General features: G+C 37.0%; 1 protein-coding gene across 1 annotated transcript in view; it reads right to left on the bottom strand.

Annotated features, from left to right (window-relative positions):
* Positions 1-287: 287 nt before the first annotated feature.
* Positions 288-27777, bottom strand: part of FDX1 (ferredoxin 1) — a 28260-nt gene continuing 770 nt past the window's right edge. Inside the window, exons 2-4 of the mRNA XM_033121648.1 lie at positions 22678-22802; positions 6984-7113; positions 288-1073 (exon numbers count right to left, since the gene is read on the bottom strand). Of these exons, the coding sequence (XP_032977539.1) occupies positions 959-1073; positions 6984-7113; positions 22678-22802 (370 nt within the window). The 3' untranslated portion in view covers positions 288-958. The remainder of the gene's footprint in view (positions 1074-6983; positions 7114-22677; positions 22803-27777) is intronic.

Raw genomic sequence — 27777 nt, 5'->3', positions numbered from 1 at the left:
TTCCAAAAGCATACATATTATTTACCAGTTTATTCATAGTAAAGATAAAGATACAAATGTTTGCCACACATAATTGGTCATAGTGCTACTCGAGCCAATCCCTCGTTTCTGGGACTATGCACGTTGCTGAGCTGAGCAGCTCTGTCCTCGTGGAGGGGCTGGCACCCCTGCCCAGCTGTGCAGTGTGAGAAAAACTAACCCATAAGATTTCCATTCTGTTACAGGCAGAGACTTAGAGATCAGCATTATTTTTGAAAGATTATAAAGACAGACCATTCTGCTTAGGATAGAAAAGAATAAGACATCTAATTTTGTTTATTTCTCCAGTTTAGTCAGAACTGAGACCAAACTTCTTTGACAGTGTTGTATTGACTGTGCTCAGACTTATATTTTTCACTCAGTTAAAATTTTGAAATATTTACTTATAAGGTAATAACTGTCTTTGAAATTAAGCAGTTCACAAAGCAATTATTTTCCATACACATTCACATTTATTACTACTATAAATAAGATATTCATAATTTCTCGAATTTCGATCTGAACATATAATTTGTGGCAACAAGATGTGGGTTCTAATACAGATTTTATAATTCACTGTATGGTCCTAGACAAACCATTCTGGATCTCTTCCTTCACCCACATCTAACAGGAATAATAATACCTTTTTAAACCTACTTTATAGGCAAGTAGACTTAAGATTTATGTGAAAACATTTTGCTAAAATTGTAACATTTTATCACATTAACTATTTTCTAATACTTGATTTGCTTTTCATAATTTAACCAAAATAAAGATTGCATACTTTCAGACCTACAAAATTCGGTAGTTATACAGGGTGAATTAAAATAGTAAAGCTAGTCATATAGTAAACCCATTCATCCATGTTCTCAATTACATTAAGAAATAGTAATTATAAAAATAGGTAAATTTTTGTGAAAATATTCCTATTTGTTCTGGCTTAGGAGTTCTTGCCCATATCAATGGATTGTCTGGCATCGGCCATGGCATCAGGTACTTGAACAGTCATATTGTCCATAGACTTTGTCAAGCAGATTTGGCAGCCCAACCGGGATCTGTATGAAAAAAAGGGGAGGTGTGGTTTAGTATTAAGTATATATTATTCATAAATAATGCAGGTGTTTAGGACATTTTCTTACCCAGAGCAGTTAGGAATTTATTTACCTTTCAAATTTCCATTAAGTTGAAAAAGATACATTCAACTGTCAACTAGAGGGTAACAAAATATAAATATGAAGAACAAAAGCCTACTGGGCCAACACTTCATTTTAGTCTTTAATTTCTATCACCAATTAATTGTTTCACCAGAACTACTGCTTTTTGGTGAAAGGGCTGACAAGAGATGGAATAATTAGAAGACACAACAGTAGAGAAAAGTACAGAGGTTTTAGCAATGCCAAGAAAATGATTAATCAATTCTCAGGTAATTAAAACCATACAGACTATTAAAGAGCTCCACTTTTAAAACTCTTGAAACCAAAAGTTTGGAATAAACACAGATATAAGTCATCAATTATCAGATGCATATTTCCCCCCATATTTTTAACATCTCTGAAACCAAGATACATCTTAAAATCAATGGCATGTTACAATCACTGCTACACTGTGAGGTTGCAGTCACATCAGAGCTGCAAACTTGGTTACAATATTCATATAGGTGTCTCTTCAAATGAGTTATAAGAAGTAAGTTAATACTACATGTGTTCAATTTAATTACTAGTCAAAATAAGTCCAAAAAGATTATAAAACAAAAAATTACGAATACAGAAACACAGCAGGATATAAATTTGATATTTGTATATATAATTCCATTTTCTTTATTTTTCAGAATTTCTACCAATTTTATTTATATTTTCCTTTTCTAACAGTGATGTACAAATCCATGTCTCGATAATTCAAAATAGTTCTTTCACTATGCACAAAAAAGGTTAAGTGATAACTGTGTCCTATTTTTATTAGCAATGCTTTTATCTTTCTTAGTGGCACATAAAAATAAATGTCCGTTTTACAATCAAATTGTCTTCGATTTGATGGAATGTGACATGCAGGTTTCACTAACGCAGCCATCAAACGTTTATAAAGACACAGTACTAAATATCAATGGGGGTACAAAGAACAGCAACTCACTTTAATCCTTACTGAACACCTCTTACATCCTGGGTGCCAGGGATGCAATAAGGAGGCAGCAGGGGGTTAGAACCTTACAGCCAAACAGACCAGTGGTCCAGAACCGAGCCTAAACACGGTGTGTTCACAGGCAACTTTCTTAATGCGCCCCCATCACTAGTTTCCTAATCTCGTCCTAAAAATGGCTCATAAGCAGGTTCCTCACTGGACTGCTGCGAAGATTGGTTGCCCATTAGTATTAAGGAGTGAACTTTCAATCAAATAGAAAAGATGAGACACATTCATAGATAATTAATATATGAGCTTCTGACAAAAGCCACAGAGAGATAAAGGCCAAAAGGTCTGAGGAGAAAGCACTTACTTCCGTCCAGGGGAAATGGTGTTCAGAATGGGCTTTGAAGGCTGGGTAGGATTTAGTATTTAATAAAAGATAAAGGAGAAAGGCATTTGAAGCTTCAAGGCCCAGCTGAGGCAATATGGGGTTTTAGCTTGGCTACTACGCAGGACAGACAAGGACAGGAGACTGACGGGCTAGAAAGATGGCCAGGCCACAGACAGCTTTGAACACCAACGAAAGTTTTAACTGGTGAGCAATGAGGAACCACTGAGAAGTTTTTGAGTAAGGGAGTTAAGTATAACCATGGGAAACACTGTTTGCTGATAGGGAAAAGAAATCCCCTCCTATCAATAGCTCCTATTTGTTGAATTAGAAACAGCCTTGACAATACTCAAGTAGGTATTAAGATCTGTCTGCAAGACAGAAAATGAGGCAAGTCAATTCAGACCAATTCATTAGCACTATGGAGAGCCATCGAGAGACAGCTGGTTATTCTGGGTTTTCACATAAAGTAGAATAATGCTAGTCTTCAAAGAACTTTTAATTTAGAAAGAGAAACAGCTATCAGTGACACAGGGCAAAATTCAGTAAGTGTGGCAACAGAAGAACAAAAAGTGTGTTATGGGAACATAGGAAGGGGGAGCACTGAGAACCCTGCTGGCTCTATGGCCCTAGAGGAGAAGGCAGTGGCACTATGTGGCTGTTGTCTCACTCTCCTACTTCTCTACCGTCCTAGCGGTCACTGGCTTTGAGGTCTACCCAGTGTAGAAAGTGTCTTACCCCTCCAGATGAGGAGACAGACGGCAAGTCTTCCTTCTCTTATCATTTGTCCCCCAAAACTCGGACATTTGTGCAAACCTTGAAGATCTTTTCTCCAGTCACCTTTGCCATATATACACAGAAATACACAGGGGATTGTGTTTACTTTACTTTTATGATTTGGTTTTCAGTTCAGAGATGCAGCTGGAAATACCGTTATTTCCCCAAAAATAAGACCTAGCCGGACAATCAGCTCTAATGTGTCTTTTGGAGAAAAATTAATATAAGACCCAGTATATGTATTTATTATATTATATTATACCCGGTCTTAAATAAGACCGGGTCTTATATTAATTTTTGCTCCAAAAGATGCATCAGAGCCGATGGTTCGGCTAGGTCTTATTTTCGGGGAAACACGGTGTCATACGGGAGACACTGCTCGCTGCGCCATGTGTCGTGCGGGGTGGCCTGCGGGGTCTCTGCTCCCGCTCCCCACATAAGAACGCAGGATATGGTGAGGCCAAAAAGGAACACGCACAGGAGCCATAAGTAGGGGAGTCATACCACTACGGTCTCACTGGAGGCTGGATCCACACCACCTGCAACCTCTGCCTGCCACCGACTGACTGACCAACCAACACAGCCGCGGCAGTTATATCAGTGGCTAATTGGCTAACTGGTTACAGCTGGTGGCCAATTAGCCACAGCTGACGGCCATCTACTACCCAAGCCAGCACCTTTCACGTGAGGCTGAGAGCCTGGAATCTGCTCTCTGGGACTCTGTCCCCACACACGGTAGTAAAAAATCAAGGGCTTGGCACTCAAATTCCTGATAACTGAACCTGGTTTTCCCACCTACAAAATGGTGATGATACTGCCTAACCCTGACGGTTAGAAATAATCTTTGTATAAAGTGCCTACACGTTTATATAAATTGATATGATTAGAGTTCTAATGCTAACTACTTTTTCATGAATGCTCTCTCCACCAGACATTGTTCTAAGAGCTTCACACCACAATCCTATGAAGTAGCTACTATTATTATCCTCATCTTACAAATACAAAAACTGAAGCCTCTGTGTAGATTATCCATGGAAACTGGTTGTAGCAAGCAATGACAATCATCAAATATAGATTTACTGCTAATTCCTGAATGTCTCTATCAATCAGTACTTCTGCAAATAGCTGGTAATGCTCTATCGTGAATCAGGCCCTGGAAATACAATGACGAAATAAGACGTGGCCCCTGCTCTAAAAGGAAAAAGGACACAAATAACCAGTACAATCACTGCCATATGAACCCATGTATCATCAATCCATCAATAATCAAGGTTAAGTACACCCTATAATAAACATTAAAATTACGGTGTTTTATCTTAAAAATTAAAGATATCTATATAGCATTTAACTTTAAAATAAATGTAGGAATTAAAAGACTGAATGTCTCTCTCTCTCTCTCTCCCTCTCTCTTTCTTTTTGGAACAGTATGGTACCCTAGAAATAGTTTACACAAGATTACTACCTTTGAACAAAACTATTTTCATTCCAAATATGTGAAATTGTTTTATAAATGCTACTTATAAAAAGCATTATCCTCTTTCCTCACAAAGCATTTCTACTAAAAGTCTGTATACTTAAGAATACCAGTTATAAAATGTCATAAAAGCTACTGCTTGCTCTCCTTTATCTTGTTCTAGAACTTCTGAATTTTATTATTGAAGTTCTTGGCTAGTTCACATTTACATTAGATCTTTTGTATCCTTTTACATTTGTGTATTTCTTGCTTTTTTTTTTTAACTTTGGAAGCACTCAGATTAAGTCTTTTATCTATCAGCTGAATAGACAAGCCTTGAACAAATATCGAATTCATCTTATGAGCAAGTAACCGCCTCTTCCCCAAATGCCCTCCCAAGACCTCTCTCCAAGACCTCACAGAGCCCCTCCCGATACCAACTCAGCCGCTGCTCTTCCGCAGGCCCACACTGGTCTGAGCCTTTTCTCAGCTCACAGGGTTAATTTCCAGGCTTTCAAAGTCTTCCCAAACTGAACTCCAGAGGGCACAGGCAAGTCTGATTCATCTGTGAGCCAAGTGCCTTGTACAGGACACTCTGTGAGCGCTGGACGAAGGCAAATGAGCCTGTTCAGACCCTGAAAAACCATTTACTTCGTTCCTCCATACTCAGTGAAAAAAGCGACTCTCTTCTAACTGTAGTTCTCCTCTAATTTTCTTTTCCTTTTCACTTAGATTATCTGTTTCATGCACCTATACATTTTATCTAAATAAAAGAGCAAGCAGTTAGCTATGATTTACCCCTCTCATTAGGAGAGAGATAAATTCTCATAACCAAATTAACACAATCACTGAATATATTCTGTATATTATTTATTCTTTATGAAACAAGGGTATTGATATGTGACATATGAAGATGTGAGGGGAGACAAGCAGATAGCAGCCATATACTGGTTTGCTTGAGAGTCTAAGGAAATACTATTTTCCCAGTTTCTTTTCCCAGGGTATTACTCTCACCTCCACCAAGAGGGAAATGAACTACAAAAGAAATAAAATTATTCTTCACCTCTAAATAAATACTAATGACCTGAACATTTTTGTGAGGATGAAATAAGACAGTTTGTTTTTAAATAACATAGTTTATGTTAAGGGTCTAACAAAATTGTAGTTATGTAATACACATGAAATAAAGCTATTATTATTACTATTACTTTAAATTTTTTAAAAATTTCTTTTTTCATTAGGGTCACCAAATTATAGTTAAACACCAAAGCCAACCTTACGTAAACCCTCATTATCTTGCTCCTTAAAACAGTAAATCAAATCAACTAGCTACTTTCCCTAACTCCAACCAAAACTAGATAATTTTAAAAAATAAGGCATCACTTGATATCATTCACTTGCTACTTTAGATCTTACCTCTTTTAAGAGTAATTCTACCTATTAATTAATAATAATAACCTCTGACTGATTTACTTTAACGTACACTTAGAAAGAGAACTATTCATTTTAACATAATTACTATTATATATTAAGTTTCTTTAAAAATTCTATTCTCATGACTTGAGCTTGGAGCTGAGCCGCCAGTGGGCAGCTGGTTTGCTCAGTGGTTAGAGCACAGTGCTCATAACACCAAGGTTGCTGGTTTGATTCCCACATGGGCCAGTGAGCTGTGCCCTCCACAACTAAACTGTAAACGACGACTTGACTTGGAACTGAGCTGCGCCCCCCACAACTAGACTGAAAACAACTACGTGACATGAAGCTGATGGGTCCTGGAAAAACACACTGTTCCCGAATATTCCCCAATTTAAAAAAATATGTATATTGCTCTCTCAAGTAGGTAGAACTTCCCATTATAATTTCGTTCAATTATCAAATCGGTCCTTCAATAGCATAAAAAGCATTAAATTTAATTCCAACTCATTACATTGTGATAAATATTAATTCCTGAAACAAAAATAGACTAAAGATTTGTTAGGATCTAAAACTTATACTTCCAATACCTCCAATTAATTTCTTTTTCACTTTTGTAAAAAAGAAATTTTCATAAGGGCTAAACTGCAGAATAGTGAAAAAGAGAAATATCACATATTTGATCATCAAAGTTTCTGGTACTATCTACGCCGGGAAAACACTACTACAACGCATAGGTCTGGTCTTAGACATGAACTAGTAAAACCTTTATCTTCCCAGATTAGTAGTATAACTGAAGTGGTCTGAAAATCTTACCTGTCTGTTAGCCCATAAGCCAGATCAAGCATGTCATTCTCCTCATCAGTGATTGCGTCTAACTTCTCATATATGTGCTTTTCAAAGATAAGGTGACAAGTAGAACAAGCCAAGGTTCCCTCACATGCACCTACGAAAGCAACAGACATTGAACATACTCCCCTCTACATTAAATACAATTCAAACCTGTTAAGAATTTGTTAGTTATTTCTAAATTTAGAATCAGCATTAGCATACACAAGATATATTTCCAAATAATAATGAGAATTTCCAAATAATAATAACTCTCCCATTCACAATTTGAAGTCATTTTCACATATTATTTCAAAAAGGTTCTGGAGAGCTCAACAGAATTCATGAGGCCCTGTGGTATATAAGAGGAATTAGAAAGCAACTAAACCTACGTCTAAATAAAGTTAAATATTCTTCCCTCTCAGTTTCTCCTTGTAATCAGGACAGAGTCAAGTAAGTCACTTTAAGAGTCACGTTTGTTTTAAAAAACCAAACAAAAAAAAGGAGTCACATTTGTTTTAAATAATGAGACAAGAATATTTCTCCTGTCCCATTTTTGTAAGTTATTAATTTACTTACTGAGTGCCTGTTATATGCTAGACCCTGTGAACAGGGAACTGAAAAGTCACCCAGTCCAACCACACCATGACTGACTGCTCTGCAATATCCTTTTGCCAGTGGTTACCCAACCTCTGCTGGAAAATCTCCTGACAAAGAAATCCATACTGCATAAAACCAGCCAATTCTGCATTCTACTGAGCTAAATAAAGTCTGTCATTCTGTAACTACGTCTACCTATTGGTCCAATATCATACCATGGAATCCCATCCTTTTTTTCCACAGCTTTACCAAGGTATAACTGGCAAATAAAATTGTAAGACATTTCAAATGTATGTTGTTCTGATTTGATATATATATACATTGTAAAAGGATTTCTCTCATCTAGCTAACACATCCATCACCTCATATATTTATGTTTTGTTTTTGGTTTTGGTTAGAACATTTCAGTTCTACTCTCTTAGCAAATATCAATTATGCAACACAGTGTTATCAATATAGTCACCATGTTATACTTTAGATTCTCAGGCCTTGTTCATCTTATAACTGAAAATCTGTACCCTTTTACCACCCTCTCATTATTTCCCCACCTCTACCCCACCCCCCTGCAACCACTTTTCTACTATGTTGCTGAGAATTTCATTAACTCTTTAGTGACTCCTTCTTCTAAACAACAGCTTTTCATACATTTGAGATTGTTCTTCCTTCTCCAGGGTGGGTACACCCAGGTCTTTCAAGGTTTCCTTATATAGCATTTCTAAATCCCTTCCCTCAGTCCGGGTGGGGTGTCTTAAAATATGTGTCCAGAGAAGGGTCTGACAAAACAGAATTGTGTTCTGGTTAAATTCTACCTCATAAATAGATTTTCTGGTTTGTTTTTTAATACTAATTTTTTAAAAAACATTAAATGACTTTAAAGATCATAGACTCCTAGGAGTTACTTCAGTTTTAGATTCTCTTTTGGTCAATAAACAACATAAAATATGCAACAGAACTACCATAAATGACGAATAACCTTCTTAATTTTCCTTTGAATGAATGGATCATTTTAACAAGAATTGTTCCCTCATAATTTAAGCATTTGTTATTTATATTGTATCACCTAAAAAAAAAATCAAGAAAGAAAAGAGAGGCTTCCTTACATGTTCATTTTTATTAAATCTACTTCAAAGAAGTAACAGGATTAAACAGAGAGAGACCATATAGTAGTGAAGTACAGGAGTTATGAGTGTGGGCTCTGAAGCCAGACTCCCTAGCTTCAATTCCAGCTCCACTGTTTACTAACGGCATACCCTCCATGCCTGTTTCCTCAATAGTTTTTTCTGCACCTTACATGGTAGTTGTGAGAATACACATGAGCGTGTAACTTAACATACATACTTACAACCATGATTAGTAGATAGTAAGCACTATATAAGTGTTGGTAATTATTATTATTTGAAAATTATAAAAAATCTTACAGTAATTCAACTTTCTTTTTATAAACATAACAGGAATTAAAACCAAGAAGTTAAATGAATAGACTAAGGTCATATCACTAGTTAGAGATGAATCATTACTTCAGCTAAGTTTCTTAATGCTGACGACAACTAGTCACTGCCATTCTATAATCTAAGTCATCTTACTTAAATATTAGATATATAAACATATATGTACATGTACATATATAATACAGAAATACATACACCAATTGGTTTTTTGAATAAATAGCTTACTTTTCTAATTTTCTGCAAATTTGAAATATCTCACGCAAAAAGATAAATGGATATATTTTACTTAAAAAAAGGGGGGCGATTAATCAAGTTCGAAAACCCCTGCAGTATAGTGTGACCTTGAGCTCTAGACAGACCTACCACACCATCTGCAGAGTCCTCGGTAAGCCTCTCAAGGGCTTCAGTTTTCTTCTCATCTATATAATGGGAGATGGAGGTAGATGATACCTAAGGGCCTGTTGGCTCTAATATTTTATGACTCCATAGAGAATTACCATTGTTAATGGATTTATTCATTAGTATTCAACAAATATATACTTATCTTGATGTCTACTTTTATCTTATCAATACCCAATGCAGACAAACTCAAAACTAATCCCTCCAGAGATACTGCGGGACAAAAAATCAGGAAATTTAGCCTTCTTTTGTCTTCAAAATATAAGTAAAACAATCCTTACACAATAGTCTCAGTGACTTTAATTTAAAAAACTTACAGTCCCTTCAGATGTTATTTAAAAAAAAAACAAAACACAAATCCTGAGACTACAAGCCATGTGTAACAAATGATGCAAGGAAAACAGAACTCCCGGTCCAGGGCAGGATGAGATGTGTGGGGGCTGCAAGGCAGTGGACAGAGCACGGAGAGCCTCCCGCGCATGTGCTCTAAGGAACTTTAACTTGTTCTATGAGCCCCCTTATTCTCCACCTTGTTTCCTGACAACACTGGGTGGGTAACTCTTGCTCAGGTAACCATCTTTCATGGTGGAATGCCACAGATATGACACTGGCCAAGAGGTTATGGCCACCTGTCATTCCACCTCTCCTCTCCCAGATCCAGCCCCTGGAGAGATGGTGGTTATGAACCTCCTCTATAGGTTACGGGAAGTTGCTAAAGAATTTTGAGCAAGAAAGTGACATGGCATATTTTATTTTGGAGAGCTCTCACTGGTGGCTGTGTGTGAAGAATGAATTTGGGATAAACAAGACAGAAGCAAAGGCCATGAGATTTCACCAAGGCTGAGGGGAAAAAAGGGAAGGAAGGAGCAGAGCAGAGTGAGCCAAGGAGAGACACACCCCCCGCCCCAGACAGGGAGTCAAAATAAGGATGCCCCAAATAGTAGAAAGAGAACCAGAAAAGTGCAATGTCAGAAAAGCTCAGGGAATAAGAGAGTGCACACAATCTGGTCTCAATCATCTTGGAATGGAAAGAAAATTAATTCCCCTGGAAAAATTTAGGACAATCCTTTCTGTACCACCTGGTCAGACAAAATGAAGAGTTACAAGCTATGTTCCAGCTCTTCATAAGTTTTAAACTCTCTCTTCCCCAGGAAACTTCAATTCTTTTAACCTTCTCTTAAAGGTTTTATTTTCATCCTCTAATATAATTTTTAATGCCCTCTCAGGAACCTTGCCAATTGTTTCCACATCTTGCTTAAATTGCCAACCTCAGAGCTGAAGAGAGTATTCTAATAAGAATTTGACAAATGTTGAGTATCTACAGAAGATTAACTTTTGGTTCCTACATGCTAAGGTCCTATTATACTTTTTAGTTCCATATTTATTCTTTAAATAAATGCATTACATCCATGATCGCTCCTGATTTTATGGTCCCTTACAAACTTTTTTCACCACAACTTGTCAACAGATATGATTTTCTTATTCTTTGTACTAGGAAGAAACTCAAATATAACAGAAACTTGAGGACTCAGAATGAAATCAACTCAGTCTGTGTAAGAGGGCTAGTACTGAACCAGAAAAACATAATGGTCATATTGTGGTCCAAGGACAAGCAAAGATTTATAAGACCCCATAGATGGCACTTAGAAGAAATAGACAATCCTACAAAACCCCAAGATAAGATAATCTGATCAATTTTCTTAGGTTTTTTTTTTTTTTTTTTGAGATTTAACCTATATATTCTGTAAAGAAAACCAGAAAGAATTTTAGAAAATAGTGAAGAAATGTCTCAAAAAAAAAAGGATTCAGGCAAAACAAGATTTTAAAAAGAGTCTAAAACTGCAACAAGAACAAAAGGCTATTTCAGAAAAAAAAAAGGTATTCTTTTTTTTCTTTTTTCATCTCATAAAAAATTACTTTTTCATGATGGCTATTTCCTCCAATTTATTAGTTTTCTGGTCATGTAGTTAGAGGTAGTCCCTAATTAATAAGCACCTCACTTTTGTCTTTTTGGTATACAGGTCTATAAATTTTAACACATGTATAAGATTTTGTAAGCAACAACACAGTCGGGATACAGTTTCATACCCCCTAAAATTCCCTTGGGCTGCTGCTCCCCCACTCTCAACCTCTGGCAACCGCCGATCTGTTGTCCATCATCTTAGAGTTAAGTCTTTTCTAGACTACCATATAAATACAATCATACAGTATGTAACCTTTTGAGACTGGCTTCTTCACTCAGCAAAACGCCTGAGATTCATCCAAGTTGTCATGCGTATCCACAATTCATTTCTTTTTACTACTGAGAAGTATTCCATTATGTGGATGTACCACAGTTATTTCTAGTGGGTATGTAGTGGTATCACATTGTGGTTTTTAATTGGCATTTCTCCAAAAATTGAAGAAGTTGAATATCCTGAGTTTTGGGTTGTTTTTCTTTTTTCTATTTTTCCTTTTTTTTTTTTTTTTTTTTTTTTTGGCTTTCCATCATTTTCCTCCAAAGCCATTTGGGAGAATGGCATTATCATTCATCTCTCATACCACCAGGAAAAAGTTCTAAATAGCACAGAGTTGCGCATTTTGTACAAGTTCAGGTCCAGTGCCTTTGACTATGTTTTTATGTGCTTATTTGTCATCTGTATATTCTCTTTGGTGAAGTATCTGTTCATGTATTATACTCATTTTTTAACTGGTATTTTGTTGTCTTACTATTGAGTTTTGAGCATTCCTTACATATTAGGAATACAAGTCCTTTATTGGAGATGTGATTTGCAAGCATTTTCTCCAACTCTATAGTTTATCTTTTCATTCTCTTGATAGTATCATTGACAGAGCAAAAATGTTTAATTTTGATGAAGTCCAATTTATACATTTTGTCTTTTATAGACTGTGCTTTTAGCATGATGTCTAACAACTTGTCTATCCCCAGGTCCCAAAGATTTTCTCCTAAGTTTTCTTTTAAAAGTTTCAGTTTTAAGTTTTATGTTTAGATCTAAGTCATTTTTGAGTTGAATTTTGTATCAAGTGTGAAGTTTAGGTTGAGATCCTTTTTTTCCTCCATATGGATGTCTAATTTTTCCAACATTATACCCTTTGTTGAAAAGAGTATCATTTCTTCATTAATTGCTTTAGTACTTTGGTCACAGCCAGAAAATACCAATAATCCAAATATCTATCAGGTAATGAATGGGTAAACAAAATGAGGTATAATCATAAAATGGAACATTAGTATTATTTAGCCATAAAAACAAAAGAAGTAATGACACATGCTTCAACACAGATGAACCTTAAAAATATTATACTAAAGGGAAGCGGCCAGTTACAAAAGACCACATATGGTTCCATTTATATGCAGTATCCAGAATAGGCAAATCTATAGATATGAAAAGTAAATAAGTGGTTGTTTAGGGGTAGGAAAATGGGACATTTAGGAGTGATAGCTAAAAGGTACAGGATTTCCATTTGGAGTGATGAAAATGTTTTAAAATTGTGGTGAGGGAGTGACAGCAGCAAGATGGCCAAAAAAGATGTCCCTCGATCATATTCTACTCTCGACAATTTGGCATCCATCCACAGATAAAAGTGTCTTTGTGGGAGCTGTGGGATCCAGGTGGAAGACTGAAACTGGTACAGTCCAAGAATGAGGAGAGCCATTTTAAGAACACATTGGCAAAGAGGCCGCTTTCTCTCTTGCTTCATCCATAGTAAGCTGTGGGCTGAACAACTGGGGCCAGTGAGATCTGCAGTTGGAAGATCAGTAGTCCGGGCTCGGAATGTATCAAAGGGATGTGGATCTTACTACCAAGCATGTCACAGACACCACCGGGACGCCCACCCATGAGGGCTGGGACTGCCTCCCCCAAAGACCTACCCAGTTGGCCTGCGGGCACCCCTAGCACTCCACACATTCACCCACACATCCCCCCCATCCAGTGACTGACTCCCTGTACATTTTCCCAGGTATAGCAATAGTGAGCTTAGGCAAGCAGCTAGTGAGATGCACAGAAAACCAGTGCAAATCTGCAGGCCTGGGAGAGACTGTCGTTGGGAAAGTAAAAGGGAGGTTGTAAGCACGCAACCTGGTGCTACAGAACTGAGAGAAGACATAGAAGCTTAAGAATTCTGCCACAAGAGGGAGTAAGTGTGGAGCAGGTGATTCCACGGAAAGCTTGCAAAAGCCTCACAACCCCTAGCAGGGCTGACAAAAGGTACTTCTCTGTCAAACTCAGTCAGTAAAGACTGGAGTAGTTGACTGCTACTTCAAATGCAGAGACAGCAACATCAGACTTCAAGGAACATGAAAAATCAAGGAAACACGATACCACCAATGAAACACAAGTTTTCCAGTAACCAACCCGAAAGACATGGAGACCTGTTATTTACCAAATAAAGAATTCAAAGTAGCTGTTTTAAGGCCTCTCAATGAACAAAAAAACACACACAAAAAAAACCCCACAATTCAATGAAATCAAGAAAATAATGCATGAACAAAATGATGTTTAACAAAGAGCTAGAAATCGTAAAAGAGAACCAAACAGAAATTCTGGAGCTGAAGAATACAATAAATGACATGAAAAAGGCAAAAGAGACCATCAACATCAGAATAAATCTAGCAGAAGAAAGAATCTGTGAATAGAAGGGCTTTTGAAGTTATTCAGTCAGAGGAGAACCAAAAAAAAGAAGAAGAAGAATGAAAGAGTGAAGAAAGCCTATGTGGCCTATGAGACATCATCAAAAGAAACAATGTGTGAATTATTGGAATCCCAGAGGAGAACAAAGGGAAAAAAGCTTACTTAAAGAAATAATGGCTGAGAACTTAACTTCCCAAATCTAGAAGAGATTTGGACATCCAAGTTCATGAAGCTCATAAATTCCCCAAACAAACTTGATCTAAAGAGATCTTCTCCCAGACACATTATAATAAAACTGTCAAAAATCAAAGAAAAAGAGAAAATCTTAAAAGCCGCAAGAGAAAAGAAGCTTGTAATTTACAAAGGAACCCTCATAAAACTGCCAGTGGATTTCCCAGCAGAAACTTTACATGCCAGGATGTAATGGGATTATATATACAACATGATAACAACAACAACAAAAAAAAAACTGCAAACCAAGAATACTCTTTCCAGCAAAGTTGTCCTTCAGAAATGAAAGAGATAAAAACTTTCCCAGACAAAATCTGAGGGAGTCCTTCACCACAAGACCTGCCTTATAAGAAATACTGAAAGGAATTCTTGAAGCTGAAATGAAAGGATACTAACTAGTAACATAAAAATATATGAAAATATACAACACACTGGTAAAGGTAAGTATCTAATCAAATTCAGAATACTAATACTGTAATATGGTGGCGTGGTTAAAGAACTATTAAAAAATAGGTATAGCTACAATAATTTGTTAATGAACACAGTATAAAATGAGGTAAACTATGACGTCAAAAACTAATAAGGGGGAGAGCATTTGAGACCTTGCTCCCTGGCATATGCTGTTCATTTGGCTCAAATACTCATAAAAATTCTCAAAAAAAAAAAAAAAGGGTATATCTTTTTGGCATACGGTCAAAGTTAAGTTATCAACATAAAATAAACAGTAATAATAGTTTAATGTAAGCCTCATGATAACCACAAAGCAAAAACCTTCAGTAGATACACAAAAGACAAAGGGAATCAAAGCACACCATTACGTAAAATCAGCAGTTCACAAAAGAAGACAGCAGGAGAGTAATAAAGGAAAATGGGAACTACAAAACAAAACAATGACCAGGGTAACATTAATAAGTCCTTATCTATCATAAATACACTAAATGTAAATGTATTAAACTATCCAATCAAAAAGCACAGTGTGGGGTGAATGGGTAGCTCAGTCGGTTGGAGCGTAAGCTCTGGGCAACGGGGCTGCTAGTTCGAGTCCAACATGGGCCAGCGAGCTGTGCCCTTCTGCAACTAGAATGAAGTCAATGAGCTGCCGCTCAGCTCCTGAGTGGCCAGATGGCTAAGGTGGTTGGAGCGCAGGCTCTCAACCACAAGATTGCTGGTTCGACTCCTCAACTCCCGCAAGGGATGGTGGGCTGTGCCCCCTGCAACTAACAATGACAACTGGACCTGGAGCTGAGCTGCGCCCTCCACAACTAAGATTGAAAGGACAACAACTTGACTTGGAAAAGTCCCTGAAGTACACACTGTTGCCCAATAAAGTCCTGTTCCTCTTCCCCAATAAAATCTTTAAAAACAACAACAAAAAAACCCCACAGTGTGGCTGAATGAATAAAAATACAAGACCCAACTACATGCTGCCTACAAAGGATTTGCTTCAGCTTCAAGGACACACCTAAACTCAAAGTGAAAGGATGGAAACAAATATTCCATGAAAGTGAAAACCAAAAGAGCAGAGTTAGATTTACTTTTATCAGACAAAATAGACTTTAATTCAAAAGCTGTAACAATGCATAACTAAAAATGCATAATTACATATGCACCCAACATGGGAGCACCTAAAAACAGTAAGCAAACAGTAATAGATCTGAAAGGAAAAACAGACAACACCACAATAACATTAGAGGACTTCAATATCCCAATTTCAACAACGGGTAGATCATCCAGGCAGAAAATCAACTGGAAAACGTTGAACTTTATGCTTTAAGCTAAGTGGACTTAATGGACATACACAGAATATTCACCCAACTGCAGCAAAATACACACTCTTCTCAAGTACACACTGAACACTGTCCAAGATAGATCATATGCTAGGTTACATTAACAAGTCTTAAAATTTTAAGACTGAAATCATACCAAGTATATTTTCCAACAACAGTGATATGAAATTAGTTGTGCATATAATCCCACTACCAGAATGGGGTGCAAAGTGGAGAAAGGAGTCCCTATAGTGTGTGGGCTGTGCAGTGTGTGTGTGTGTGTGTGTGTGTGTGTGTGTGTGTGTGTGTGCGCGCAGTAGGTAGGTCCAGGGAGTTAACGTGTTCTTGATGTGGCATTGGAAGTTAGAAGTTGCAGTACATTTCCTCATACAAACAGGCTGCAAGTGGTAATTAAGTTAATTACGAAGAAATAGGTACTGTGGGTTGGCCTGAAAATTTTGCCAACATATATAACACTATTTTCATGGGAAAACAAATTCTAAATGTCAGGTAGTTGTACACATTGGGAGGCAATCTATTAAAGGGAAAAGGATACAAAAGTAACAACCACTGCAGAGCCTTCAATCTAAAACTGACAGTTGATCAGAATATGAGTGTACTAACTAATAACACCTGTGGAGAGACTGAAGTTATGTAACTTATGCTTATATACAGCCCCAGAGCAATCACTACTGGTCAGCTTTTAGTGTCTTTGTAAGTGGCTGGTTATGTAACAGTAAACTAATGGGGAAATATGTGTATGTGTGTATATACATATGTATGTATAGATATCTATGTATTTATATATACAGATACACGCACAAATAAGCATAAGTGATTGCATTTTATGAGGAATATATTCTCAAAGGTTTTCAAAATTGTTTAAGTCTTATAATTTAGGAGTTATTTTCTCAATGACAAAATATGAAGTAGGAAGATGAGTTCTTACAGTTCATACATCTATAATCCTCATACCACACTTTTGTTTTAAAATATACTTGAGTAGAACAAACATTTGAAGTAAAACTTTTACAATATCCACCTTTCAAATAATTAAAAATACCACATGCCTTGGCACAGACACTAATTGGACTTAGGGACGCATTACAGCCATACTGATTTAGCCCCTGATGCCTGCATTTTATCAATCATCCTTACTTGGTTATACAACAATTTTCATGAACTTAAGAGGTACATATGCTTTAATGCTGCTTTTATTTTCTTGGCATTCTGGCTAACGATTCAGAGTTCTTTCTCCTACATTAACAATAATATGTATCAGACAGGTTTTTGGCTTTCTTCATAGCATCTAACTGCTAACTTCAAAAATAATTCATTTTCAGATGTATTTTTCGGCATTAGCATTTAATCAATGCTTGGCTGAAACTGTTATAGGCTTTAAAAATATTAAATTATAATCACAGTTTAAAATATCAGCACTAGAGTCAACAAAATTACAGACATTCAGATGTCTGTAAACAGCACAATTCATATACTAACAAAGAATGGCAGGTATTTCCTTACCAACTAAAGTGGTACCACTTTAACTTCAGTTACAAATGTAAAATTTACAATTCACACAGCCAACTTGAAATTATCAGATGCTTGACAAAAGTTTTATGTTTTCATAGTAGTTCTGATTTTGCTAGAGTAAGAACCTTAATAGTGTTAATGTACACAATTTCAAGTTTGTAAAATTTAAAAATTACATTAAGAATAAATAAGGTATGGTTACTGGTTAACTTCAAGGTAGGTAATGAATAAAACTTCTCCAGACTGAGTTTTTTAAAAAAAACAAGATTAGTGATATTAAGCTTTTGCTCAAATACTCAGAAATTCTTGCCATAAACTAATTCCCAGAGAAATTTAGATTTTTGCAGACTATTGCTTCTTTCCTTTCACGTAATTTGAGTATTTGCCAACAGGAAAGAACTGTTTTGTGTATGTGCACACATATAGTATTAAGATGATTTTCTGGCTCTATTCTGATGCTGACAAGACAGATGCCCCCCGCCCCCAACACCTTTCCCAAACAAAAATCCATTGGAGAGCTATGTGGGAATATTATACGTATATTAAAATGTGAAACTACATATAAATACAAAATCTAATTTTCTAAAATAACGTTTTATCTAGCATAGCCAGAAATAAATACATTATACTAATATGGAACCAATAAACATGAGAGGAATAAATACAGATTTATATTAACATTATAAGGACCTCCCAATTTGAATAATCTCCCTCAAAACAGACATATGAAAGATATAAGTAATATAGAAGGAAAAAAATGAAGCCTGAGATAATAAACTAGGTAAATTTGATCAGTTATAACTGCCCCCTAGTGACAGAATATTACAATACACTCTGAAAACTTACAGATCCAAAAGATCTATATATTAATATAAAAGTTGGAAATAAAAATACTTATAAATTTGGGTTGTTTCCAAAATTTACAGTTGTTTATTTTTACTTATTTATTCATTCATTACTTCACTTCATATACAGTAAGGAATAAAACAGGAATGATTTATCCTTCATTGCAGTCTCTCGGGAGAAAGATGCACAGTAAACAAAGAAACATATAATTAATAGATTGTGATAAATACCAGGACAGAAATGAACAGGATGCTGTGATGGAGAATAATGGGTACAGGGTAATGAGAGAAATCCTACTTTGGATTGGATGGTTGGGCAAAGCCTGGCTAAGGAAGTACCATATAAACTGAGATTAGACATATGACACTTGTACACAAGATTTTCAGGATGGGGGATAGGGGGGAGTGTCCCAGGTAGAAAAAAATGGAAAGTGTGTGCAAAGTCTCCAAGGTAAAAATTCTGGGTGAGTTCAGCTCTTGAGAAAAGGCCTGTGGGGCCAAAGTGAGAAAAAGAATGGAAGGGGGGGGTGGCCGGGGAGATGGGACCAGATAATGCAGAGCCTTTAGGCTACAGCAAAGAATATGGATTTTATCGTAAGTGGAATGGAAAGTTATTCACGGTTTTTAATCAGGAGATATGTATAATGTGCATTACGACATATCATCCTGATACGACATATCGTTCCAATTGCTGGGGCTCAAGAGCAGAAGCAGATCAGCACAATTCCAGGGATACCGTGACTTGCCAGCCCCAAGTAGTGACCACAGAGATTGAGAGAATAGAATATACCAGAGGCATATTTTGGAGGCACAAGTGACAGGAGCTGCTGATAGACTGGAGGTAGGGGATGAAGAAGAAGAATATAAGACGCTCTCCAGTTGCAAGCTTCAACAGCTAAGTAATGTTCATTACTGACAGAAAAGACTCAGGGAAGGACAGGTTTCAGTGGGGAGAGGGGTGCAGGGGCATCAAAAGCTGTTTAAACATGTTGACTTTAAAATGCCTGTGCACTTTCGAAGAAGAGATGTAAAGGAGGAAGTTGGATCTCTAAGTCCAAGGCTCAGAAGAGAGGTCTGAGCTAAAAGTGTACATTTTAGAGTTTATGGGCATCTAGATGAGGTTTAAGGTCACAGAAGGGGTGAGATCACCCAGGGAGAAAATGTAGAGACTCTGTACTTGGTCAGCCTCATTCAAGTATGGTGTTCATCTGTGAGTATGACTTACAACAAGAGCAGTATTTAAAGGGTCTCCTGTATTTGACTTTAGGAAGTAATGAAATAGTTGCCCCCATAATGTTACAATAACCTGTTCTCTATAAAGAAAGCATTTCATACTTCTTGATCTCTTTTCTTCTTTCTTCTAGAAAGTGGCTTAGACTTAGCTCTATCTTTTGTGAACCTAGTTTAGCTTATCTCAAGTTTATATCTACATGCCAAAATTCTGGACATGTTAGAATCCTTGATCTTTAAAGCTTCTCATCTAAGTCTACATAAGTGAATGCAGAATTCTTATCAAACTACTAGACTGTGTTGGCATTAAATTTTCTCTATTTCTGGTATACTAGGGGGAAAAGATTCTTTTAGTGATTATCTCTGTGTGATGAGACTATGGGAAATCTTTTTTAATGCATTTTTTAAATTTGTTATAATGAACGGTGAACCTGTATTAAAAACTATGTTAACAATAATAGCTAATGTTCATTTTAAGTACTTGTCTTTCACAGCTACTATAGTTCTGAGGCTTCAGGTTTTTTAAGGCTTTTGGAACTGGGGGAAGAGAATTAGAGCAGGCCAAATTAAAATGCCACAAATCCTACTAGTCTCAGCAAGGCAGGCACTGTGCTAAGTACTTTACTTCCAATATCCCATTTAATCTTTAAAGACCCATGAGGTTAGAACTATTATAATCCTATTTTACAGAAGAGGAAACAGGCATAAAGACGTTAAAACAGCTTGCTCCAGGTCTCATGGCTAGTGACAATGTTGGTCTATAAACCATAAGCTGTCTGATTTCAGTCTATTTTCCATTACTGTGCTATGTACTATTTTTCATTTGTGGAGGAATAATTCAGAAAAACTAAGTTTAGTTAAACATATACCTAAATATGAACTCATATATAAATTTTATAGAATATGTATTGTATATAAATTATCTGTGAGTTCCTTCACTAAATAAGTCACCTAAACCATGGTATATATCTGAATCATGTGGAACATTTCAAAAATAAACCTGCAAAACTCCCCTCTCTTCCTGTATTATCTAGGGTGGAACACAGATGATGTCTGCACTTATAACAGTTCTGCAGATTCTAATTCAATCCCAGACAAGAACCACTTCATTAGACTAAAAACTCCTTAAAATTAGTACTATATTGATATAGTACTATTTCATCACCTAATTCCTATAACAGTTCATACTGGAAAGATGCTTCTTGGAGAAAATGGCATGAAGGAAAAAGCAGAGGTTTAAAAGTCAGGGGCCAGTCCAGTGGTTCAGGTGGTTGGAGCGCGGTTCCTAATGCGGAGGTCGCGGTTTGATTCCCACATGGGCCAGTGAGCTGCGCCCTCTACAGCTAAGGTTGTGAACAACAGCTCTCCCTGGAGCTGGGCTGCCGAGAGCGGTGATGGGTTAGCGGTGATGGGTTAGCGGTGATGGGTTAGCGGTGATGGGTTAGCGGTGATGGGTTGTTGTGTGCTGCAGAGGGCTGCCCTGTGCTGCCATGAATGGCCGGCAGCCAGCGAGAGCTGCCGTGAGCTGCTGTGAGCAGCCGATGGGTGAACGACTGCCTCAGCCAGGAGGAGCGCAATGCTCATAATACCAGCATGGGCCAGGAAGCTGTGTCCTAAACAACTAGATTGGGAAACAATGGCTTGAACCAGAGTTGGGGGAGGTACGGAGGGAGGTGGTGGGAAGGGGAGGGAGGCAGAAGAAGGGGAAAAAAATAGTTAGAGAGCCTTAGGTTTGAATCTTAGCCCTCTCACTTAAATAAATTCTTAAAAGTGCACTGTAACTGTGCCTTGAAAGATGCTACATGTATGACCCAGGAAAAAATTAACTTCTCTGAACCTTAGTTTCTCCATCTATAAAATGGGGGTTTTTTAAAAAAATCTAACACTTAGAGTCATTACCAATCACAGATAACACATGCTGGAATGTAGTATGTGCTCAACTGATAGTTATTAGAATTCATCTTGAAACTGACAAAACGAGTATTAGATTTAGATATTCAGCAAATATACTGAGTGCCAACTCCGGACAAAGTATACCCTGTGAAATTACCTGACTGGTAACAGTTTTCTAAGAGTTCACAATCTAATAAGGGAGAGGGACATTCTCTCTAAAAAAGGAAAACTGTAATAAGCATTAACATAAAAAGGTTTATTTCATATATCATAGATAAATGAAAAAAGTAGTAAATGTGATGTAGAAATGGTTCTTAAACATACAATGTGAACTGTGCCTTGAAAGAAGCACAGTCAGATATGCTCCTTGGACCATATTCCAGACCAATGGTTCACAAACTTTAACATGCATCAAAATCACATGTAGGGCTTGTAAAAACACACATTGCTGGGCCCTACCCCAAACTTTTCGATTCAGGAAATCTGGAGTGGGACCTGAGAATCTGCATTTCCCAAGTGACAATGATGCTAATGGTCAAGGGAATCCTCTTGAAGAAGCTTCACTCTAGACAGAGAAAGTGCTTGGGCAAAACTGACAAGTGATATACAGGGTACCCTTGAGCTGTATACTACACAGCACCTGGGACGTGGGCTTTGTGTGAGTGGTTAAGGAATACGGTCAGGAGTCTAGAAACAAAAAACTTTCTCCATAAAACACTTCCTTACCTAATAAGAAGTCAATAAATTATCCTTCATAGGAAGGTGAGCTAATGTTCAAGACTAAGTTAAAACTATTTAACTACCCCTCGTGATATGACATGTATTATCTCTAACCTGTTATCTTTCAACTCCCCTTGCTATTCCTGGCTTTGCATCACATAGGCAAACAGTAAAGTAATGAGGCAACAGCAGATCTGGGGGCACATAGCTAATTAAAAGTACAAAGAATAGAAACAGTGTCACTCTTATTCTTTATAAATGAGAATATAACACTAATACATCCTGAATTTTAATATTTTATTTAGTATGCGATAGGTTAAAAACCTTCAAAAACACAGAGTTCAAACTTATTCAACTATAGATTTTAAGGAATCTTCCATACTCACCAAAACCATCAATATCTAGATTATTTTCAACCACAACATCTAGCAGAGAGTCACCGACTTTTCCTTTGGTTGTTAATATTTCACCGTCGCGGTTTAAAAAGTGGACTGTTATTTTATCTTCTGAGCTGGAAAAGGAAGCAATCCTTTATTATTTTAAGTACTTTCAAAAGATACTTTCAAATAATTGTTTTAAGAACCTGTAAGGTCAAAGAAATAGTAGGTGTGTGTGAACGCATGTGTGTGCATGCGCACGCATGTGTAAATATGTTCTTTTATAGTATTTTCTTTGCAAAGTTCATTTGGGAAGAAGAAACCACAAATCAAGGGCATGTCTATCTGCCCACCTACCAAGAGAACTATACCACCTCCCAGGTAACTCGGGGATGCAAAGTACACCATAGAGAATATAGTGAATAATACTATAATAACTATGTATAGTGCCAGGTAGGTACTAGACTTACCAGGGGGATCATTTCATAAGTTATATAAATGTCCAACCACTATGTTGTACACCGGAAACTAATATAATATTGATGTCAATTATAACTGAAAAACAAATTTATAATTTTAAAAAAGAAAATAACTACATCACTATCAAGACCATGTGTTTCCTATGTATCATGTGTCTCCCTAACAGTCATGGTCACGGGTCTCAGTCATGTGAAAACATTCAGCAATCATTATCACCCATGAAGTCTATTTTGCTCTCACACAGCTCTGAAAAACAAGTCTCTATGAATGAGTACCTAAAAGACTAGATTACTTTTGTGGTGAACTTTAGAAAGCAAATCATTCTGCTATCAATAAGGCAATTGGACAGGTGTCTGATAGGTACTGTTGCTGACAGGCAGCAGTTTGATAGTTTCTGAGTGTTTGAACATTTTACCGTGTTTCCCCGAAAATAAGACCTACCCAGACCATCAGCTCTAATGCGTCTTTTGGAACAAAAATTAATATGAGACCCGGTCTTATATTAAAATAAGACCCAGTATATATTTATTTATATTATATTGTATTATATTATACTATATTGTTATATTATAAAGACCCGGTCTTATGTTAAAATAAGACCGGGTCTTATATCAATTTTTGCTCCAAAAGACGCATTAGAGCTGATGGTCTGGCTAGGTCTTATTTTCGGGGAAACACAGTATTTTGGTCCACATTGTGTACTCAAAAATCAAAGGGACCTAGGGTAGCCGGTTGGCTCAGTTGGTTAGAGTGCAGTGCTCATAACACCAACGTCACCTGTTCGATTCCCACATAGGCCAGTGAGCTGCGCTTTCCATAACTAGATTGAAAACAACGACTTGACATGGAGCTGATGGAGCTGATGGACATGGAGCTTGACATGGTCCTGGAAAAACACACTGTTCCCCAATATTCCCCAGTAAAATTTTTTTAAAAATCAAAGGGACTGAAAAAGGTTGTTTGTTTGACTCTGTGGGAAGATAAATATAATACTTCCTTATGTGTTTTACTATAGGGTATTATATTATCTAACAGCTAGCTGACTTAAATTTTTTTCCCTTCTCATAAATATCACATCAAAATTTGGGGAAAGAAATTATACTAGCAACTAGATCCTTACCTTCCACCACTGGTCATTTTAATTTTTACCTAACAATAGAAAAGATGTACTTCAGCTTAAAATAATTAGTAGTAATTTTCACCATTGCCAATATGGTAATAGTCCATTAAAGAAAATTTTGTTAATATAAGTAAACCCAGAATTAAATAATTCCAGAGCTATAAATATCTTGCAAATTATCAAATCTAATTCTCATTTCACAAACAAGGCAACTGAAGCTCCTATCAGATAATGGTCTCCTTAATATTTCAACACTGAAAAAGAATTCCATTAATTCAAAATTATCAAGTGTGTGAAAATCCCTCAAAAGGGCCTGTGCTCTCCAACTTCTTTTCATAGCAAGAAAATACTTTTAAAACAACTATTCCAAATATTATTCATGATTTTCAGGGTAGAATGGCTGACAATGAAAATACTCTGGAAGCAGGGAGACCACTTTGTAAAGTTATTATAAGAGCATAAACTAAGCAAGGATGTAAGAGACATTGACTTCCGAGATATTCAGGAGGTAGAATTAAAAGATTTTGATGACCATTAATACAAGGTGGATTGACAGAGAGGTAAGAAATATTGTTAAAATTTCCAGCTTAGGCAATTAGGGGGTATAGTTTAATACAGTGTTAACAGACGAGGAGAAGGAACTTTGGGGAAAATGTAAATGAGTTCAAGTTTAGACCTGTTTTAATTTAATAATAGAAAAAACAGATGAGAATGTCCAGAAGCCAGATGGAAATATGGGTATGAGCCCAGCAGAGCACTCTATAGAGATGTGACATCAACAAACACCTGGTAGATAAAGCTACAAGTACAAGACAAAGAATTCCATCATTTACACTCAGTGCAGAAAACCAAAGGTTTTAGGGTTGCTGTTCTGGAGCACTCTGGAGCTAAGTTACAGCAAAGGAATTCAAACTCTCTTTTACATCAGACTCCTCTCTTATAAAAATGGGTTAACAGAGCATGCAAAATACATAACACAGAGTAGAGCTCAACAAATACTGATTAATAACTTTTATTTAAAGCCACAGTCCTTTTGTTGCTAAGAAGCCTGAACTGTTGCTATATATCAGAGGTGTATTAGCCCAGAGAAAAACAGCAGAGTAAGGGTAATAGTAAATTTACCAAAGGACAGGAGGGGAAGCAGAAATGAGAAAGGAAAGGTAATTCTGTTGTTGAAAATGTATGGAATGTAAGAATCAGAGATGTAGACTCTAACTCTGGTTCTGACATATACTCATTAAATGACCAGAGGAAGCCACTTACTACCTATGGGTAAGATGCAGATAAGTTATTTCTCCAAGCTGCTGAGAGAATTAAGGGAGAGAAAGTTTGTGAAAACTTTATTCCTTAAAGCATTATACACATGTACTTCACCCAAGTAATTCTATGCATTCACTATTAACAATTGTTGGTGGGTTTTGTAGCTTTATCCTCCCAATTCTAAGAACTAGCAAAAAGCTTTTAGCTGCTCCCAAGAAGGATAAGATTTCATGCACTGGGAAAAAATATGTTCCTTCCAAATCTTCTATCATCATCAATTAATCAACCAACACCACAAACAACTATGTCCTACACTTGTTACCCTTCACTCACTGCCACTTACTCTGCTCAACCGTAGCAGACATCTTAACGAAGCTGTCAGGGGATGCTATGGTCAAGTTCTTAACAGAAATCTAACAGGGAGGGGAGTTAACAGCTGCTGATGCCCACCCTTTCACCATAGCCGGGAACAGTTGGTCCAAGAAAAGGGCCAAGTCTAGGGCTCCTTATGTCTCAATCCTCCATAACTCTTCCAAATGACCCTATGGGCTAATGAATTATCAACTACTATGGTGCTCAAAAAAGAAACACGAGATGAATTTTAGTCCTAGTTTTGCCAGCTACTTAATGTGAAATTTTTATTCCCATTTATCTACCCTACCTACCTCATAGGATTTTAAAAGTCAAGTGAAATAATATATGGAAAGCTCTTTGCAACTTAAATCTACAAAATATAAAGTATTGTGTCAGGGTATTTTGGAGTTAAAGGCGTTTTTTCGGCTCTTTTAATTGCTGACAGCTTATCTAAATGTTAAACTTCAGAGTCAGAACTACAGCTTCTAGATTGCTCTGTCCAATCAACCTTTATGCACTGTATACCTGCACTGTCCGATATAGTGGCTACTGGCTACTGAGTACTTGAAATATAGCCAGTTAAACTGATTCTTTAATTTTATTTAAAAACTTAAATAATCACGTGGTTGGGCTGACCGTATTGCACAGCATAAATCTCAGATAACAAGAGCTGGAAAATCTAGTTGTAGTTGTAGCTCCAAAGACTGTGATAGGAAGCACAAGGCCACCAATAGAAACTGCCAACGAGGGGGAAAGCAGCATTATAAGGGAATAAAACAAATGTGCTTCCCTTTAAGACAACTTGATAACACCCAAATCTAAACAGTAAGTTTGGGGGAGATAATTCTCATTTACAAAAACATTTATGTTCCTTTTAAATACTAGTTACACAAGTATGTTCAATACATGTCCCAATTTATACACAATTTTTCAAGAAACCATCCATTGTAGAAAACGAGGCATCAGCGTAGAGGGATGTCAAAGGCAGGCATCCGCGTAGAGGGATGTCAAAGGCAAGGAAGTGTAGGGAAAATAGGGACAAATAAATCCAGCTTGCCTTCTCCATTACTCCCCTCAGAGTTAATGCAACAAATTTATTGAGCACTCACTATATATAATAAGATGAAGGGGAAAAGATGAGTAAGTCCTACACCCCATTTTCAGGGACCTCATCAAGAAGTAGAGAAGGCAGAATACAAATCCAACAGTTTCTCCCTCCAGTTCTTGCTTCCTACTACAAGCCAGCAGGGGGTCAGAGAGCAGTTCAGAGATCTGCATTATATGGGGCTCCAGCATGTTGCTATCCTGTGAAATGATGAGTACATTTGACCTCTATTATATTTAAGAAGACTGTGTCTTTTAAAAAACAAATATGCAGAAGAATATACAACTTCAACATATTTGGGGAAAATATTTTTCATATCCCTTTCAACATTTAATACAAAACAACACTGTGCACCTAAGGAGCTGCTGCTGCTAACAGGTGACATCTACAGAGCCCTGCTATTTGCCAGGCACAAGACTACCTGTATTACCTGTCTTCTCTCATTTATTCTTCAAATAATCCTGTGAGGCCTATGTTATTGTTTTCCTCCATTTAGAAATGGGAAAACCGAGGTTTGTAGGTTGAGGAAGTGAGAGAAGTTAGTAAGTGCCAAAGCCCAGTTTAAAACCCTGCTTCACCACTCCAACGCAGGGGCTTTTAACCCTTTATCCACTAGAAAACAGCATACAGGGAAGCACGGGGTATAGTGACTGTATTCTAAATGGACATTCCCCTGACAAAGAATCGGAAACAATGTCCTAACATAGCGGGAGAAAGGCCCGGTAAAAAACTGCTGGCGGGGACGTCAATGGGGTGCATTTTATGAAGGTCACTGCAGGCTTCAGGCAGA

This window comes from Rhinolophus ferrumequinum, chromosome 11, assembly GCF_004115265.2.
Source record: "Rhinolophus ferrumequinum isolate MPI-CBG mRhiFer1 chromosome 11, mRhiFer1_v1.p, whole genome shotgun sequence".
Taxonomy (NCBI): Eukaryota; Metazoa; Chordata; class Mammalia; order Chiroptera; family Rhinolophidae; genus Rhinolophus; species Rhinolophus ferrumequinum.
This window is presented reverse-complemented; position numbering and strand designations above follow the sequence as displayed.